The sequence below is a fragment of the Fusarium fujikuroi genome, chromosome FFUJ_chr03 (assembly GCF_900079805.1).
Source record: "Fusarium fujikuroi IMI 58289 draft genome, chromosome FFUJ_chr03".
NCBI classification, from domain to species: Eukaryota; Fungi; Ascomycota; class Sordariomycetes; order Hypocreales; family Nectriaceae; genus Fusarium; species Fusarium fujikuroi.
In genome coordinates this window covers 2,006,879-2,022,249 of record NC_036624.1, presented here as the reverse complement: position 1 = coordinate 2,022,249, position 15,371 = coordinate 2,006,879, and the positions used below count along the sequence as shown (strand labels likewise).

General features: G+C 50.2%; 4 protein-coding genes; 2 read left to right on the top strand and 2 right to left on the bottom strand.

Moving 5' to 3' along the window:
- Positions 1-60: 60 nt before the first annotated feature.
- Positions 61-1,996, bottom strand: FFUJ_02748 (uncharacterized protein; the record flags this gene model as incomplete). XM_023574516.1 has 3 exons in its annotated part: positions 61-1,478; positions 1,536-1,694; positions 1,744-1,996. 3 exons carry the CDS (start codon positions 1,994-1,996, stop codon positions 61-63), a joined length of 1,830 nt encoding a protein of 609 aa, XP_023427857.1.
- Positions 1,997-2,404: 408 nt separating this feature from the next.
- Positions 2,405-4,982, top strand: FFUJ_02747 (related to U1 snRNP protein; the record flags this gene model as incomplete). XM_023574515.1 has 5 exons in its annotated part: positions 2,405-2,548; positions 2,602-3,798; positions 3,852-3,968; positions 4,025-4,789; positions 4,851-4,982. 5 exons carry the CDS (start codon positions 2,405-2,407, stop codon positions 4,980-4,982), a joined length of 2,355 nt encoding a protein of 784 aa, XP_023427856.1.
- A 779-nt stretch (positions 4,983-5,761) lies between these two features.
- On the bottom strand, positions 5,762-7,867 carry FFUJ_02746 (probable RNase L inhibitor; the record flags this gene model as incomplete). XM_023574514.1 has 5 exons in its annotated part: positions 5,762-5,794; positions 5,851-7,181; positions 7,237-7,651; positions 7,732-7,756; positions 7,848-7,867. 5 exons carry the CDS (start codon positions 7,865-7,867, stop codon positions 5,762-5,764), a joined length of 1,824 nt encoding a protein of 607 aa, XP_023427855.1.
- Positions 7,868-10,217: 2,350 nt separating this feature from the next.
- Positions 10,218-15,240, top strand: FFUJ_02745 (related to transcriptional regulator CHD1; the record flags this gene model as incomplete). XM_023574513.1 has 5 exons in its annotated part: positions 10,218-10,559; positions 10,617-10,643; positions 10,698-10,779; positions 10,849-15,049; positions 15,108-15,240. 5 exons carry the CDS (start codon positions 10,218-10,220, stop codon positions 15,238-15,240), a joined length of 4,785 nt encoding a protein of 1,594 aa, XP_023427854.1.
- Between the last annotated feature and the right edge of the window lie 131 nt (positions 15,241-15,371).

Sequence of the window (15,371 nt, the reverse complement as noted above, 5' to 3'; positions counted from 1 at the left end):
ACACGATACAGGTAATATGATAGCTCAATATGAACAAATTTGGCTTGAATGAAAAGACCTTCATGCCGCTGCTGACTCTACCAACATAGTTGGTAAATCTCTGATATCGACATGTTCCTGTGACCCTAGATCAACAACTCGCATGGCCTCGAGGCCCACAACGCCTTGTTGTAGCGCGAGAAATTGAAGCTCGACGACGTGACAAGCTCCCGGGGCAAGAGGACCGACACGGGTATCAGCACTTAAGCAAACAACATCAGTTGACTCGACGGATGAGTTCTTCTGTAATGCGTGGAGTACGTTTTCGTCGGTGACCGCATCGGCAACGTCTTTTTCGCCATTTCGTCGACCACCTACTGAGGGAGGCCGTGTCATACGAACTTCGCCTCGCCGGCGCTTGGGAATAGCAACAAGGGCAAGTTTGCGAGGAGGTGCAGAACTCTTTTCTGTAGCACGGTTTACAATATAGACGGTCCAAGAAAAGACCTGGCCCGAGTAGACAGGTTCAGAGGGACCGGTGAAGGTCATGGTTATGCCAAGTTCTGTAATGGAGGCGTCCGTGTTTGATGTGGCAGCCTCGAGAGTGGGTAGGGCGTCTGGGCGAATGATAGATGGCGATACCAGGGGATTTACTGCTTGGCCTGTGATAGAAAGTTGCGATGGTCTATGGGCGCGGACAATGCCAGTTCCAGCAGTTGCCGATCCATAGCCAGGATTGACTGGGAGAGTAAAGTCAAGCTGCGTAGACCATGACATGTTCATACTGGGCGTGCAGCGGCCCGGTATGACCTGAGCAGTAGCAGAGATTTTAATGTCCAGTTCCCGCATGGGGTTTTTGACTGTAACGTCGTGCTGACGGGGAGCTATGCGATAGAGGAACGTAATATGATCGTGAGAAACGCAGGTAAGAGGTAGCTGCATGCCCGCGTCATTGTTGAGGTTTTCCACAGTGGCGTCGAGAATTGAAAGTTCGATTTGATCTAATGATACCTCGCATTCGAAATGAGATGTAAAGTCAACTTCGAGCAGTGCGATCACGGCTGAGCTGGTCGGTGCCGTAGTCGGTCTTGAAAACCGGATTCTCGTGTGGACGACAGGAAAGATCTTGTGCTGGACCTGAGGCAGAGCTCGTATATGCTTCGTGACATCTTGTGACCGCGTAACCGGTGTAACTCTTGATACTCGCAGCGCAGACAACCGAGGCTTCACTCCGCCGAGTGCAGCATCACTTCCGAAAGACTCGAGTAGGTTAAAACCAGAGGGCACACCGCTCTGAAGATAGCCACTCCCCTTTCCAATGAGGTCAGTTGAAACCTCAGGTTTCATGCTCGCGGATGCCGTGAAGATGATGGCTGGTGCCGAGATTCGCGTACGAGGTCGACTCAAAAAGACGGGTAACTTCCATACAGCAAAAACACTTTGGTTTAGGTTGCCATCATCACCACTTTCTTCACTATCCTCACTCTCCTCTTCTTCCTCTTCCTCATCCCCCCCGTCGACGATAATGAAAGGGTCATCAATATCTGGGACTGTACCTGAGAAGATGGTATCTGCTGTAGGGTTCTCCTTGCCATGGGTTTTGCTGTTGACGATCTGGGCTTCGACTGATATGACTAGCCGATTGAGGTGTGTGCGGAGTGATGCTTCATCTTTCCAGGGACTTCTGAGAAGTAGAAGAACATTTACGGTCTCGTCTGGGGATTGTTAGCAACACAGTGACGAAAGAGAATGCGTATTGCTCACCGAAGAATAATGTATCCCTGCGTTTGATTGAATCAAGTATTGACTTCCCAGGCTCAACATCCTTAAAAGTTGCTTCCAGATCTAAATCCGTATTCTCCGGTATAAGATACGACAAGTGTGACTGCTCAGCAAACTCAGTCGTGGGGTCGGTAATAAATAGGCTTCTTTTGAGCTGAGTGAGAGATTCAGGCTCATGTTGAGTCGCCTCTGTTGGTATAGACTCCCTGTCTGTGGTATTACCAGAGTCTGACATTTCAGTCAAAGAATCAAAATGAGCCTGTTATGAGAAAAACTGGGATCTGAATACAATGGGGTCTTCCAAGTCGCGCGCTTGAAGGATCTCGTCTTTTTAACTATCATTGATTTGTTAGATTACCCGTGTAAGTCGGAATGCAGCTCATGCCCCTTAGCGACGTGGTCCCCCTCTGATAGAGGTCAATGCCTTAGGTAATCACGCACTTGGCTGTCGCGACGGGAAACGGTCTGTGCGCAAAAAGTTAGTGCTACCGAAATCGACCTCTAACTCAACTGCCTCCGTGTTGGCTGACTATCCTTCTCACTACATCGCCATCATTTTATCACGACCTGGAATCCCGCCACTACGTTGAAGCGGGCGATTTGTGTCGCGTACATAAGCTGCGCCAGGTGACAGTACTTTAAGATGAACGGCTTCGGCTCTCCTTATGGCCAGCCTGTTACGGCTTGGCAGGAGCATCATACGCCCGATGGAAGAGCATACTATTACAATCCGACTACCAAAGCCACGCAATGGACGAAGCCCGAGGAAATGATGACCTCAGCTGAGGTCGGTGTTCAGTGCCCGTCATTGGTGTGTACAGTGTTGCTAACAAGCCACAGCGCGCTCTCGCAAACCAGCCATGGAAGGAATACACTGCGGAGGGAGGCCGAAAGTATTGGTATAATACTGAGACGAAACAGAGCTCCTGGGAGATGCCTGATGTTTACAAGACCGCCCTCGGCACAACAAGCAAGCCCGCGACCCCTGCTTCTGCAACCCCCTACACGCCTCCCGCCAGCGCAGGCGGCTATAACCAAGCACCATATGACCAATATCGCGATCAACGCGACACTTATCCCGAGTCTCGTCAGATCACGTATGGAAACGACCCCAAAGTCCAGGCTTTTGTACCCGCCACGAACGACCCCGAATACGCCACCACTGAAGAGGCTGAAGCTGCCTTTGCCAAGCTTCTTCGGCGAAGCGGAGTCCAGCCAGACTGGACCTGGGAACAGACCATTCGAGCAACTGCGCGAGACCCGCAGTTTCGTGCCATCAAGGATCCTAAGGATCGCAAGGCTGCTTTCGATAAGTATTGTCAGGATGTTGTTGTCCAGGACAAGGAGCGCGCCAAGGAAAGATTGGCCAAACTCCGCGCTGACTTCGAGACTATGCTGAAAAGGCACCCTGAGATCACCCATTACACCCGTTGGAAGACTGCACGTCCGATTATTGAAGGCGAGACCATCTTCCGTTCTACCAACAATGAGAGCGAGCGTCGGCAGCTCTTTGAAGAGTACATCATCAGCCTGAAAAAGGCATACGCTGAGCAGCAGACGACTCTTCGGAAGACCGCTATGGATGGCCTTATCGATTTGCTTCCCAAGCTTAACTTGGAGCCATACACTCGATGGGCCGATGCTCAAGGTATCATTTCATCTACCCCGCCTTTCCAGAATGACGAGAAGTACCAGGCTCTTACCAAGTTTGACATTTTGACTGCTTTCCAAAACCACATGAAAGCCCTGGAGCGCCGGTTCAACGACACAAAACAGGAGGAGAAGAACCGAAAGTTCAGAAAAGAACGCAAGGCTCGTGACGCTTTCAAGTCTCTCCTTACTGAACTTCGCCGCAATGGAAAAATTAATGCCGGAACCAAATGGAGTCAGGTCGTTCCTCTTATCGAGAATGACAATCGCTATACCGACGCCGTAGGCCAAAGTGGCTCGACCCCCCAAGAGCTTTTCTGGGATGTTATCGAAGAGGAGGAGCGTGGGCTGCGTGGACCGAGGAACGATGTCTTGGATGTTCTCGAGGTAAGTTGTTACTTCTAATGAAGCTTTCGTAATTGGTTAGTAACAAGTTGCAGGACAAGCGGTTTGATCTTACGCCTACGAGCGATTTTGAGGAGTTCCTCTCCATCATGAAGGATGATCGACGGACTGCTAACATTGAACCTGGTATTCTCAAGCTCATCTTCGATCGAGTAAGTTGACTTAACTGATTATTTTGAGTTGTGTCTTGGTGCTGACAACTCACCAGCTTCGCGAAAAACGCTCGTCTAAGCGAGGAGACGACGATCGGCAGTCGGAACGGCAACAACGCAGGGCTATCGACGATTTACGTGCTTACATGAAGCGCATGGAGCCCCCTATCGCCTTGAGTGATACATATGACAAGGTACGATCTCGACTTTTGAAATCAGACGAGTTCCAGGCCGTTGCATCCGAAGATGCACGACGCAATGCTTTTGACAAGCACATTCGCCGGCTGCGAGAGAAGGAAGATGAAGCAGATCGAAACTACAGGCGACGTGACCGTATGTCTAGCGAACGAGACATGCATCGCCGTGAGCGGGAACGATCTAGAGGTGAGCGATCTCATCGTAGTGGTGGACGTGGTTCTCGACGAAGTCGCAGTCCGGAGCCCGATGCCTACGAAGCGGACCGACGCAAGGCTATCGCTGAGCGGGAGCGTAATCACCGAAAATCCACCATGGCCGAGGGTCTTCTGGGGGCAGATAGAAGCCGTCTGTCACCACCACCTCGTCGTGAGCGAGAAAGAGATCGTGATCGCGAGCGGGAAAGAGATTACGATCGTCCTTCTCGCTCACGCCGCGATGATGACAGCTACTACGACCGCGAAAGAAGAGATCGAGAAGATGAACGCGAGAGACTGTATCGCCGTCGTACCGACCGCGGATCACACGACGAACTTAACTATGGGGATGAACGTCCATCCGGCTCTCGACGTCGTCGTCCAGACGATGAAGACGAATACACTCGTCGTGATTCGCGCGATGCTAAGGTACGAATATAAAATCACTCTCAACTGCACTAGAGAAAGTATAGCTGATAACTTGAACCAGAGAACTAAGAGGGAACGGTCTCGAGAGCGTACACCGCCTCGTGCTGAAGAACGTCCTCGTAAGAAAACCCCTCCACCTGCAACCAAGGATGTTCACTCCGGCAGCGAAGAGGGCGAGATTGAGGAGGATTAGAAATTGGAACTGTATGTCGAAAGCTATGGTTAAAGCGTTTGGCTGCACTCTTTCTCAGTACGTACTGGCATTGTCAAATCCCCTGACAAGGTCCGTCCGGCGAGATGACACATGAGTACAGGCTTGCGGCCCCTTGTCGCCACAAGCGCCCAGTACCACAACGGTGGAGACATGGCGAGTACATTGCTTCCAGAAGCAGTCTTTTGACCAGTATGTGTCTTTCCCGCTTCTTATATTAGTCTAGGTTTATTGCTTGTGAATTTGTTGAGATAGTAGTCAACCCTCCAGATGGGCGTGTACGAGGTTCAGAAATAGTAAGGATTGTTGACCTCGTTTTAATGTTTTAATTCATCGCTTTTGCTATACGATCCAATATCTGTGTAATTGAAACTATTTCAAGACTAACTAACGGCCGTTCCGATTATGTCAATTGTTTCCCGCGAGGTGGGAAACCGTAGACGGCAGAGATCTTAATACATCAATTGTCCCTCAATCTACGAAGCAAGCCATTTGCTGTTGACGGAGAAGTTTTCGAGAATTCCAGACACCTCGAGTACCCGTCAAGACAGAAAGCCAGATACAAGCAAAGGCTTCGTAGGACCAGACAAGAGGGGACACTCTGCCGTCGCCGTCGTTATTCATCTGGGTCGTCATCCTCGCTGACGCTGCGGTCATCATCTATTCCCAAGACTCGCTGCTTTTGCCCATTCCCATTTTGAACGCCCCAAACGCCGTGAGATGCACCATCGAGAGAAGGGAAAATCTCATTATGGACGCCTTTAGCTCTTGTCAGGGGTCTCCTCCAAGAAGAACTGCAAAAACATGTTAGTAAATAATCATCTTGTGCAAATACAGCGTTTGAACTCACGAAGTTGCCGCTCATCTTCTGCTCTTGGTCGAGCTGAGATCCGCTCTTGTTGATACGGGGGCGGTAGTTGGTGGGATCACGGCGGAAAGTGACGTCGAGGTTCTTCAAGAAGGTGTTGCAGCCGGTAAGGAGTGATTCGGGCTTGTTGGCATGAGCGTCAATACCAGGCTGTCCATCGAATACAATGACACGGTCGGCAAGGTACGTGGCCATGATGAAATCGTGTTCAACAATGAAAGCAGTCTTCTTGGAATGCATGATGAATCGCTTGATGACTCGTGAGGCAATAATACGCTGCTCAGAGTCGAGATAGGCCGACGGCTCATCGATCAGATAAATGTCCGCAGGGATTCCTAGGGCAAGGACGATGGCAACACGCTGCAATTCACCACCAGAAAGGTTCTTGACTTCCTGATCAATGAAGTCGTCGAGCTTGAGAGGCTTAACGACGTCAGTCTGAAACTGCGGGGACAGGAAAGACTGTTTAATCTTCTTGAAGAAAAGCTGGCGAACAGTGCCATCGAACTTGGGGGTGATAGTCTGAGGCTTCATGCTGATTCGCATCTCGGGGACGCTTTTCTGACTATCAGGCTTGAGGGCTCCAGCCAAGAGGCGACAGAATGTGGTCTTTCCGGTACCGTTCTCACCCATCATGACGATGATCTCGGAGTCGGTGAAGTCACCAGCCTCGATGTTCAACTTGAAGCTGCCGAGAGTCTTCTCCATCTTAGGGTAGGTAAAGGCACGAGATTTGTCGATAGCGAAATCATCGGTAGTCTCCGCGATACGGAAGGTCAGAGACTCGTCTCGGAATCGCAAGTTCTCAGTCGGGATGTGACCGTCGAGGAAGATGTTGATACCTTCACGGACGGAGTGCGGGAGGGTGACGACACCATAGACGGCGGGCTTTCCGTACAGAACACAGATATAGTCGGAAAGATAATCCAAAACAGACAGATCGTGCTCGACGACAATGATATAGCCATTGTCACGGAGGAGGGAGCGGATGATCGAGGCAGCACTAAGACGCTGCTTGACATCAAGGTATGAACTTGGCTCATCGAACATATAGACGTCGGCAGCCTGAACCGAGACAGTTCCAATAGCGAACCGCTGAAGCTCACCACCAGAAAGGTGGTTAATATCTCGGTCCATGATATGGTTCAGCTCGAGAACATTGGCAACCTGCTCAGTGTTTCCAAGCGAGGCACGACTCTCGATAAGGAATCGGACAGTCTTGTTGGGGCCCCTGACCGCCCTGGGGATCTGGTCGACGTACTGAGGCTTGACAACTGCCTTGAGGTCATCTTCGAGAAGCTTGGTGAAGTAGTCTGGTTGCAAGTCAGTAACAACTCGGCTCCTCGCAGGCTTGGGGCAGCTACATACTCTGAAGCTCGGAACCACGAAAGTGCTTGATAACGTCCTCCCAATCAGGAGGGTTGTCGTGTCGGCCCAAGTTGGGCTTGAGCTTTCCGCTGAGAATCTTCAGAGCAGTACTCTTTCCAATACCGTTTGTTCCGACCAAACCAAGAACCTGGCCGGGTCGGGGCATGGGCAGACGGTGCAGCTTGAAACTGTTGGGTCCATATCGGTGGGTGACCTGGCTTTCGAGGTTGGTGGGCAAGTTGATGATGGTGATGGCGTCAAAAGGGCACTTCTTGGGGCAGATACCGCAACCGATACAGAGGGACTCGGAGATGAATGCGAGCTTAGAGTCCGGCTGGACCTCAATACAGAGTTTTCCGCTGCGAACGACGGGGCAAGACTTTTTACACTCTTGCCGACATTTTCGAGGGCGACACTAAAAGGAGGGGTCAGAAAATGTTTGGCGGGGCAATGCTGATGCTGATGCTGATGCTGGTGATCATGCTAATAACGGACCTTGTCGCTGTTGACGATGGCGATACTGTTGGTTTCACGTCAGCGCCTCTTGTTCTACTTTGTCTTTTTCTTCCTCTGCATTGTTTATGTGCTTCGTTCCGATCGCATAGACGTACCGAGTGAGCTTGTCCGACATTGTTGTGGTGAAGTAGCAAACGTCGCTTCAAAAGTGATTTTGGTGGGGTAAAATTTGTTTCGTGGGTAAGAAGAGAGAGGCGGAGGTCGACGACCAAGGGATCTCGAGCGCGCAAGATACAGTGAGTCGCTGGCGCTCGCCGATGCTCTTTGTTCAGCGGGATACAGGGTGAGAAAGAAAATCGGAGGGAGAAATCAAGGTTAAAAGAAGTTCCAAGGTCAGGCTCTGGGTTGTGCGGGTGGTAATCCAATTTTCAGGCCCTGTCATAGGTTTGGCGGGGGGGCTGTGGACCTACTAAATTAAGAGGTTCGCCTGTCGAGTAACCTACTATACTCTGGCCTCGGGGAACAAGAAAACACCAGACCTTCATATAGGGTGCCAGAATAAACCCAGTAAAAGATATCCTAAACTTAGTAAAGATATTCTAAATTTATGTAAAGTTACCTAAGTCTTTTTGTCATTTAGGATCAAGATTTCGAGTTTTCTTTCCTCCCCTAGTCAGGTCTAACAGTAAATGTGAGTGTAACCTTGCATGACGTTGTTGCTGCAGCCATCCATTTAACATATTGTCCTTCAACGACTAAAGTGACTTCGTGATTCAGCACCGATGCCTCTCTGAGTCGCCAAATGAATATAGTACCTTAATCAAGCACTGGGCAGTAGGTACAGTAAGGAGTTTTATTCAAAGTTATCAAACTAACTGATATGCTCCCCCTTCTTAAGCTTTTACCATCCCCTGACATGACTCTTGCCTCGGGGTTTCAAGATGTCAATACATCAGGTGAATAATTAGGTCCCTTGAGTATCTTCATAGAAAGGAACCCAACCGGGACAGAGCTGACTCACCCACACTACCTGGCACACCACTTTGTGCCAACAAACATGTCCTCCATAGTGGATTATATCATATCAGAGTTAAAGTGTATTATCCAAATTTCTTGTTACACACAATACCGCCCTGTATTATAAGTTCAAGGGAACAAATTTACCATTAAACGTTGGCCAATCCGCTCTCTGTGCCACATGACAAGCATTATCGACCAAAAGACAAATTTAGTACGATACTAATTCAGTAAATAGAGTGCGTTGAAGGCAAATAATATCACACCTAGGGAGAAAGGCTAAATCGGTTGTGCGATCTGCCTTCAATCCTTTCACATTCTCAACGCCGAGTTGGGAGACCAAAAGTAGAACAAACAACAGAAGCACCAATTTATTTACCACCTAGGCTCTACCTTACCTAGTAGATAGTACCAAGTACCCCGGACTCACACCTTGGCCTCAGGCAATGGTCTATTCATCCTTCCACTACAATCAATATCTCAATAAGAACAATAGGGTCCTTGGTTGAATCCAGGGTAGTGGCGCTAGTCTGTCACGTTCATTGGCTACTACTCCGTGGGCATACATGCAACAGAAAAACAATAGACATCGAGATATAGATCTAACTTCAAACCCATAAAGTCAGAAGCGGGCATATAAATACTGATGCAAGATGAAAAGAAATAATCAGGCAACGATCCTCAAAGCTCTGCCTTATATCGTGTGTACTAACTTATCGACCAAGGTACAAGGTAAACTCGCAATTATTTGGTCTCGCGTCGGATTGGTGGCTGAAGATCACGTGACGCACGCTCCACCTCTCAGGCGCTCTCAGCCTCTCACCGCCCGTGCAATCAATCCAAATCTTCAGGTTCCTGCCTCTCCACCAAATTGATTCTCCCGTCCCCTACCCACGTCACCGGGCCCCCGATACCCCCAAACACTTCCCGACAGGCAGCCGATAGTATCTAGATGTTGGCTTTGGTCTGCATGTTATACTTTAATGACTTGTGAGTTTCCCATACCCTTCCTGCTCCTTCTTGTCTCTGCCGCGCTCCTGGCTTGCTGGTCTGTCGCCCATCGTCGATCCCGCCTCGGCCTCGGCCTTGCCCATCACGATATTGCTTCCTCAAGAGTATTATATACGCCATGTTTCGACGAAAGTTGATGGATTCGATGCTCCACGTTCGTCTGGACCCTCCTGTGACCCGATACGCCGTACCCGAGTCACCTGGTTCTCTCAATTGCGAGTTCGGTGTTTCCATCAAGCGACTATCGATAACTTACACGGGATGCGACAAGTACTTCATCTCTATCGTTTCCCTAATACTCAGACGTTCCAGAGGTCATTTATGGGTCGCCGGAGTCGCGTCATCACGTTAATCCCTCAAGCGCACACGTCAGACTCGAATATCAGCTAATATCGTCGCGTTTTCAGTAGGTAGCCTGTATCATCACCAACATGATGTCCACCCCTACTTTGGGGGGTCCCTCCAATGGACATTTGTCGCCGGTTGATGGAATCAGCATGTCGTTTGATACAGGGGATCATGCAACCGATAGCGACTCGCATGATGCCCCCGATCTCACACTCGATCAACCATCACCGGCATCCTCAGACGAGGCAAACAACGATTCCAATATTGTCCACGACAATACACACATGTCAGCGAGCGAACAATCCAGCGAAGACAATGCGTCTGATGACGGAGACTTTGATATGGAGGACAGCCTCCCATCACAGAACGAAGACGCGATGGAAGACCGCGATAGCTCTACCGACTCGAATCGAGCCTCCAAGCGCAAAGCTCCTGTTGAGGAAGACGAGTACATCAAGGCTAATCCAGAGCTCTATGGGTTGAGGAGAAGTGTACGTTGTGAAAATTTTTCACTCAAACTCTCTTCAAGCTTGCTGACAAGAAGATAGACGCGACCTCGGGAACAACGAAAGATTGTAGGTCATCATCGCAATTCGGTATCAGGATGTATCATTGACTCACCTATGCAGGTCGAATCTGACGATTCGGATTCCGAACCCCCTGTCAACCGCCGAACAGTCAAAAGGCGACGTGTTGAATCCTCCCGTCCTTGTAAGTTGCCGATCTTTTATGCGCAATGCCTACCCACGCCGCCATCACTATCTAACACGGTCATCTCAGCATCCAAGATTGGAACTCCAACGTTACGTGCCTCCACAGCCGATTCCGATTCCGACTCCGACACATATGGCGGCGCTCGCGCAAAGAGCCTGCAGAAGAAGGCTCGAATGCAACGCGAGGCACAGCCAGATCTCGCCCTTGCTGAAAAGCGCTGGTCGAGTCGTCGCGCTGCACAGGTACAACAAGGAGCATACGAAGAGAGCGACGTTGACGAGGATGATGATGACGACGAGCTCGCCCCCATGGCCTACACTGTCGACTACATCGATGATTCACCGTATATAGAAAAAGTTGTCCGGCATAGGCTCAAAGACGGATTCGAAATTTCCTATGGGTTGACTAAGAACGACTTCGAATACTTCATCAAGTGGCAGGGCAAGTCGCACTTGCATGACACCTGGGAGACGTTTCAAGACATTCGAGATTATCGAGGTTACCGTAAAGTTGAGAATTACTTTAGAAAGGTGATCGAGTATGAGGTGGACATCCGCGTCGGCGATGATATCCCCCCCGAAACGAAGGAGCAATTTTTCCTTGACCGCGAGCGAGACGAGGAAGCATTCGAGGATTACACCAAGGTCGAGCGAGTGGTCGCTGTACGAGACGGTGAAGACGATACTGAGTATCTTGTCAAGTGGAAGGGCCTCACGTATGAAGAATGCACATGGGAGGTCGCGTCAGAAATCAGCGACGCGTTCCAAGACCAGATTGACCAATACCTTGATCGAGCATCACGCTCGTGGCAGTCAGACCGCAAGGAGACGAACCTCGACACAAGATCACGGATGGTCAAACTCGAGGAGCAACCCGATTTCATCAAAGGCGGCGAACTCCGCAACTTCCAGCTTCGGGGCCTAAACTTCCTATGTTTGAACTGGACAAAGGGCAATAACGTGATTCTCGCCGATGAAATGGGTCTCGGAAAAACGGTACAGACAGTATCATTCCTCAGCTGGCTCCGTAATGCTCGACGCCAGGAGGGACCATCACTTGTGGTTGCTCCTCTCAGTGTCATCCCGGCTTGGTGCGATACTTTCAACCATTGGTCCCCTGACATCAATTATGTTGTCTACCTGGGACCCGAGGATGCTCGAAAGATCATTCGTGAGCACGAGCTGCTCGTAGATGGCAACCCAAAGAAGCCCAAATTCAATGTCCTTGTCACTTCATACGAGTTTATCCTCCAGGATTGGCAATTCCTGCAGTCTATCAAATGGCAGACGCTCGCTGTCGATGAGGCTCATCGCCTCAAGAACCGGGAATCCCAATTATACAACCGGCTGGTAAGCTTTGGCATTCCTTGCAAGATCCTGATCACGGGAACACCTATTCAAAATAACTTGGCCGAACTTTCTGCTCTGCTCGACTTTCTTAACCCCGGCAAAGTCGACATTGACGAAGATCTTGATTCCCTTTCTGCCAACGATGCACAAGAGAAACTGCAACAACTTCACAAGGCCATTGCGCCTTTCATTCTGCGACGAACCAAGGAAACCGTCGAGTCAGACCTTCCTCCCAAGACTGAAAAGATTATCCGCGTTGAGCTTTCCGATGTACAGTTGGAGTACTACAAGAACATCCTGACCAGAAACTATACAGCTCTTTGCGATGCCACTAATGGACACAAGAACTCTCTCCTGAATATTATGATGGAACTGAAGAAGATCAGTAACCATCCTTACATGTTTCCTGGTGCTGAGGAGAAGGTCCTGGCCGGCAGTGTCCGCCGTGAAGACCAAATCAAGGGCTTGATTGCCAGCAGTGGAAAGATGATGTTACTCGATCAACTTCTTTCCAAGCTAAACAAAGATGGCCATCGAGTCCTGATCTTCAGTCAGATGGTTAAAATGCTTGATATTCTTGGCGACTACTGCTCCCTGCGAGGCTACAAGTTCCAGAGATTGGACGGTACTATTGCTGCTGGCCCCCGACGCATGGCCATCAACCACTTCAACGCTGATGACAGCGATGACTTTTGCTTCCTTCTCTCTACTCGTGCAGGTGGTCTTGGAATCAACCTTATGACGGCAGACACTGTCATTATTTTCGACTCTGACTGGAACCCTCAAGCTGATTTGCAAGCCATGGCTCGTGCCCATCGCATCGGTCAGAAACGTCCTGTAAACATCTACCGCCTAGTATCCAAGGAGACTGTCGAGGAAGAGGTCCTCGAAAGGGCTCGCAACAAACTCTTACTCGAATACCTAACCATCCAGGCTGGTGTCACCGACGATGGCAAGGCAGCTTTCAAGGAGGAACTCAACAAGAAGGGTCTCAGGGTGGAAGGCCCGTCTTCGTCTGAAGATATCCAAATGGTTCTCAAGATGCGATCATCTAAGATGTTCGAACAGAGTGGCAACCAAGAACGGCTCGAACAACTCGACATTGACTCGATTCTTGAGAACGCTGAGGTCACCAAGACCAAGGTCGACGACAAGATAAACCTAAGCAGTGGCGGCATCGACTGGGACAATTTCATGCAGATTACTGATGTGAAAGTGGATGATATCAACCTTGATTGGGATCAGATTATCCCCGCCGATAAGATCGCCGAAATTAAGGCCGAGGAAGAAAAGAAACAGCATGAGGCCTACGTTGCCAAGGTGGCGGCTGAAAGTGCTCCACGCAGAGCGGCCATCAAGAGCCGCCACAGAGAGAGTGAACGTGATGTTCGCCTCAAGAAACGTCAGAAGGAGCAGCAAGACAAGGAGGAGGATGACCGAAGGCCCGTGCCTCTCGATCCTAAGCGCCCTTTGAACGATAAGGAACAACGTAGTCTAATAAAGGCTTACTTCCGTTACGGCTCAATGGATGATCGCGGGGATGAAATTATCAAGGAAGCCAAGCTGAAAGAAAGGGATCCAGAGTACGTCAAGTCGGTCCTTGATGAATTCATCAAGGCAGCCAAGGAGGCGGTGGACGATAACTATGCTCAGATGGTGGAAGAAGAAAAGAGACTCGGGAAGACTCTCACGAAGAAGGACCGCAAAGCTGTCCTGATAGACTTTGGCGATCTTAAGAAGGTCAATGCTGAAACAGCCATAGAACGTCCGAAGCAGCTTCAGCTTCTCCGACAAGTCATTCGCAGCCACAATGACTGGCACACGTTTCGTCTCCCTGACGCGACAAAGGCGGCTAGCTACTCTTGCGCTTGGGGTGCTAAGGAAGATGCCATGCTCCTAGTCGGTATTGACAGACACGGCTTTGGCGCCTGGCCCCAGATTCGAGACGATCCTGATCTGGACATGGCAGACAAACTCTTCCTCGAAGAACATCGCGTAGAGAAGAAAGAGGAACGTAGCAAGGGCAACGACAAGATGAAGGCTCCTGGTGCTGTTCACCTTGTTCGGCGATCAGAGTATCTGCTTTCAGTCCTGCAAGCGAAGCACTCTAATGATCGTGGTGTGCAGCGAGCAGTAGAGAATCATCACCGTAACAACAAAAAGACACTTGTCAATGGTCACCGTGGGAGTGCCACAGCGTCTCCCGCTCCGCACAACGGCAAGAAGTCTCGCGACCGTGACAGAGACCACCTCCATGGTGACCTGCACCGATCCCGAAGCCATGCGGAGGAGCGCGGAACCCCGCGACCGGATTTCAAGCGAAAACATCTATCTCATGAAGATAGCCGTAGCCCCAAGCACCGCCGCATCGAGGAGCATCGTCGATCCAGTAAGCATGGAGAGGACAGGGAGAGATCAGAGAAGCGGCGTCACCGGGATGATGAGGACCGTCGTGATGAGCGACGGGATGACCGGCGACATGATAAACATCGCCTTAGCCACAGTCATCGCGATGAACGTCGGGAAGACCGCCGAGATGACCGACGTGACGACCGTCGTGATGATAGGCGACATGATCGACATCGTGAAGATCGTGATCGCGAACGAGAGCGAGAGCGAGCCCATGACTCGCATCCTCAGGATGAGCGCCGAGCCAAGGCTCTGCGAAGGCTGGACGAACTTCGCCGAATCGGCGACAACAAAGATAAGAGAGCTGAGGACAACGACGCCATGATCTGGTTTCTACTCAAACCGGTCCGAGAGAACTTTGAGAGGATTCTTTCTACAACCAAGGACAACGTCAAGTCAAGCAAGGAGCGGGCGTCTATCTTTGGCGTCGAGCTGGTCGTTATCGGCACTTTTCTCGACGAGAAATTGGCGGCCACTGCTGCTGACGAAGGTCTCAAGAGCAATTTCTGGTAAGTCTTACGATGATGGACATTTTCTTGTGGCGGACCCAACTAACACTGATGATAGGGACTTTCTGGCAGCTTTGTGGCCCGTAGATGATACAAGCAAGAGCGTCACGGGAAAGCGGTTGAGCAACATGTATCGCACTCTACATTCCCGCAGCAAGGGATCTGGTTCGACCAAAACCAACGGGGCATAGTCACCGCCTCCGTCAGCTTGAGAAAAGCAACGGATGATTCCTAACAAGGAACAATCAGTACGAAACCAAAACAAACACACCTCCCTACCTGTTACGAGCAGATTATACCTGATATTGTTTCATTATGACTT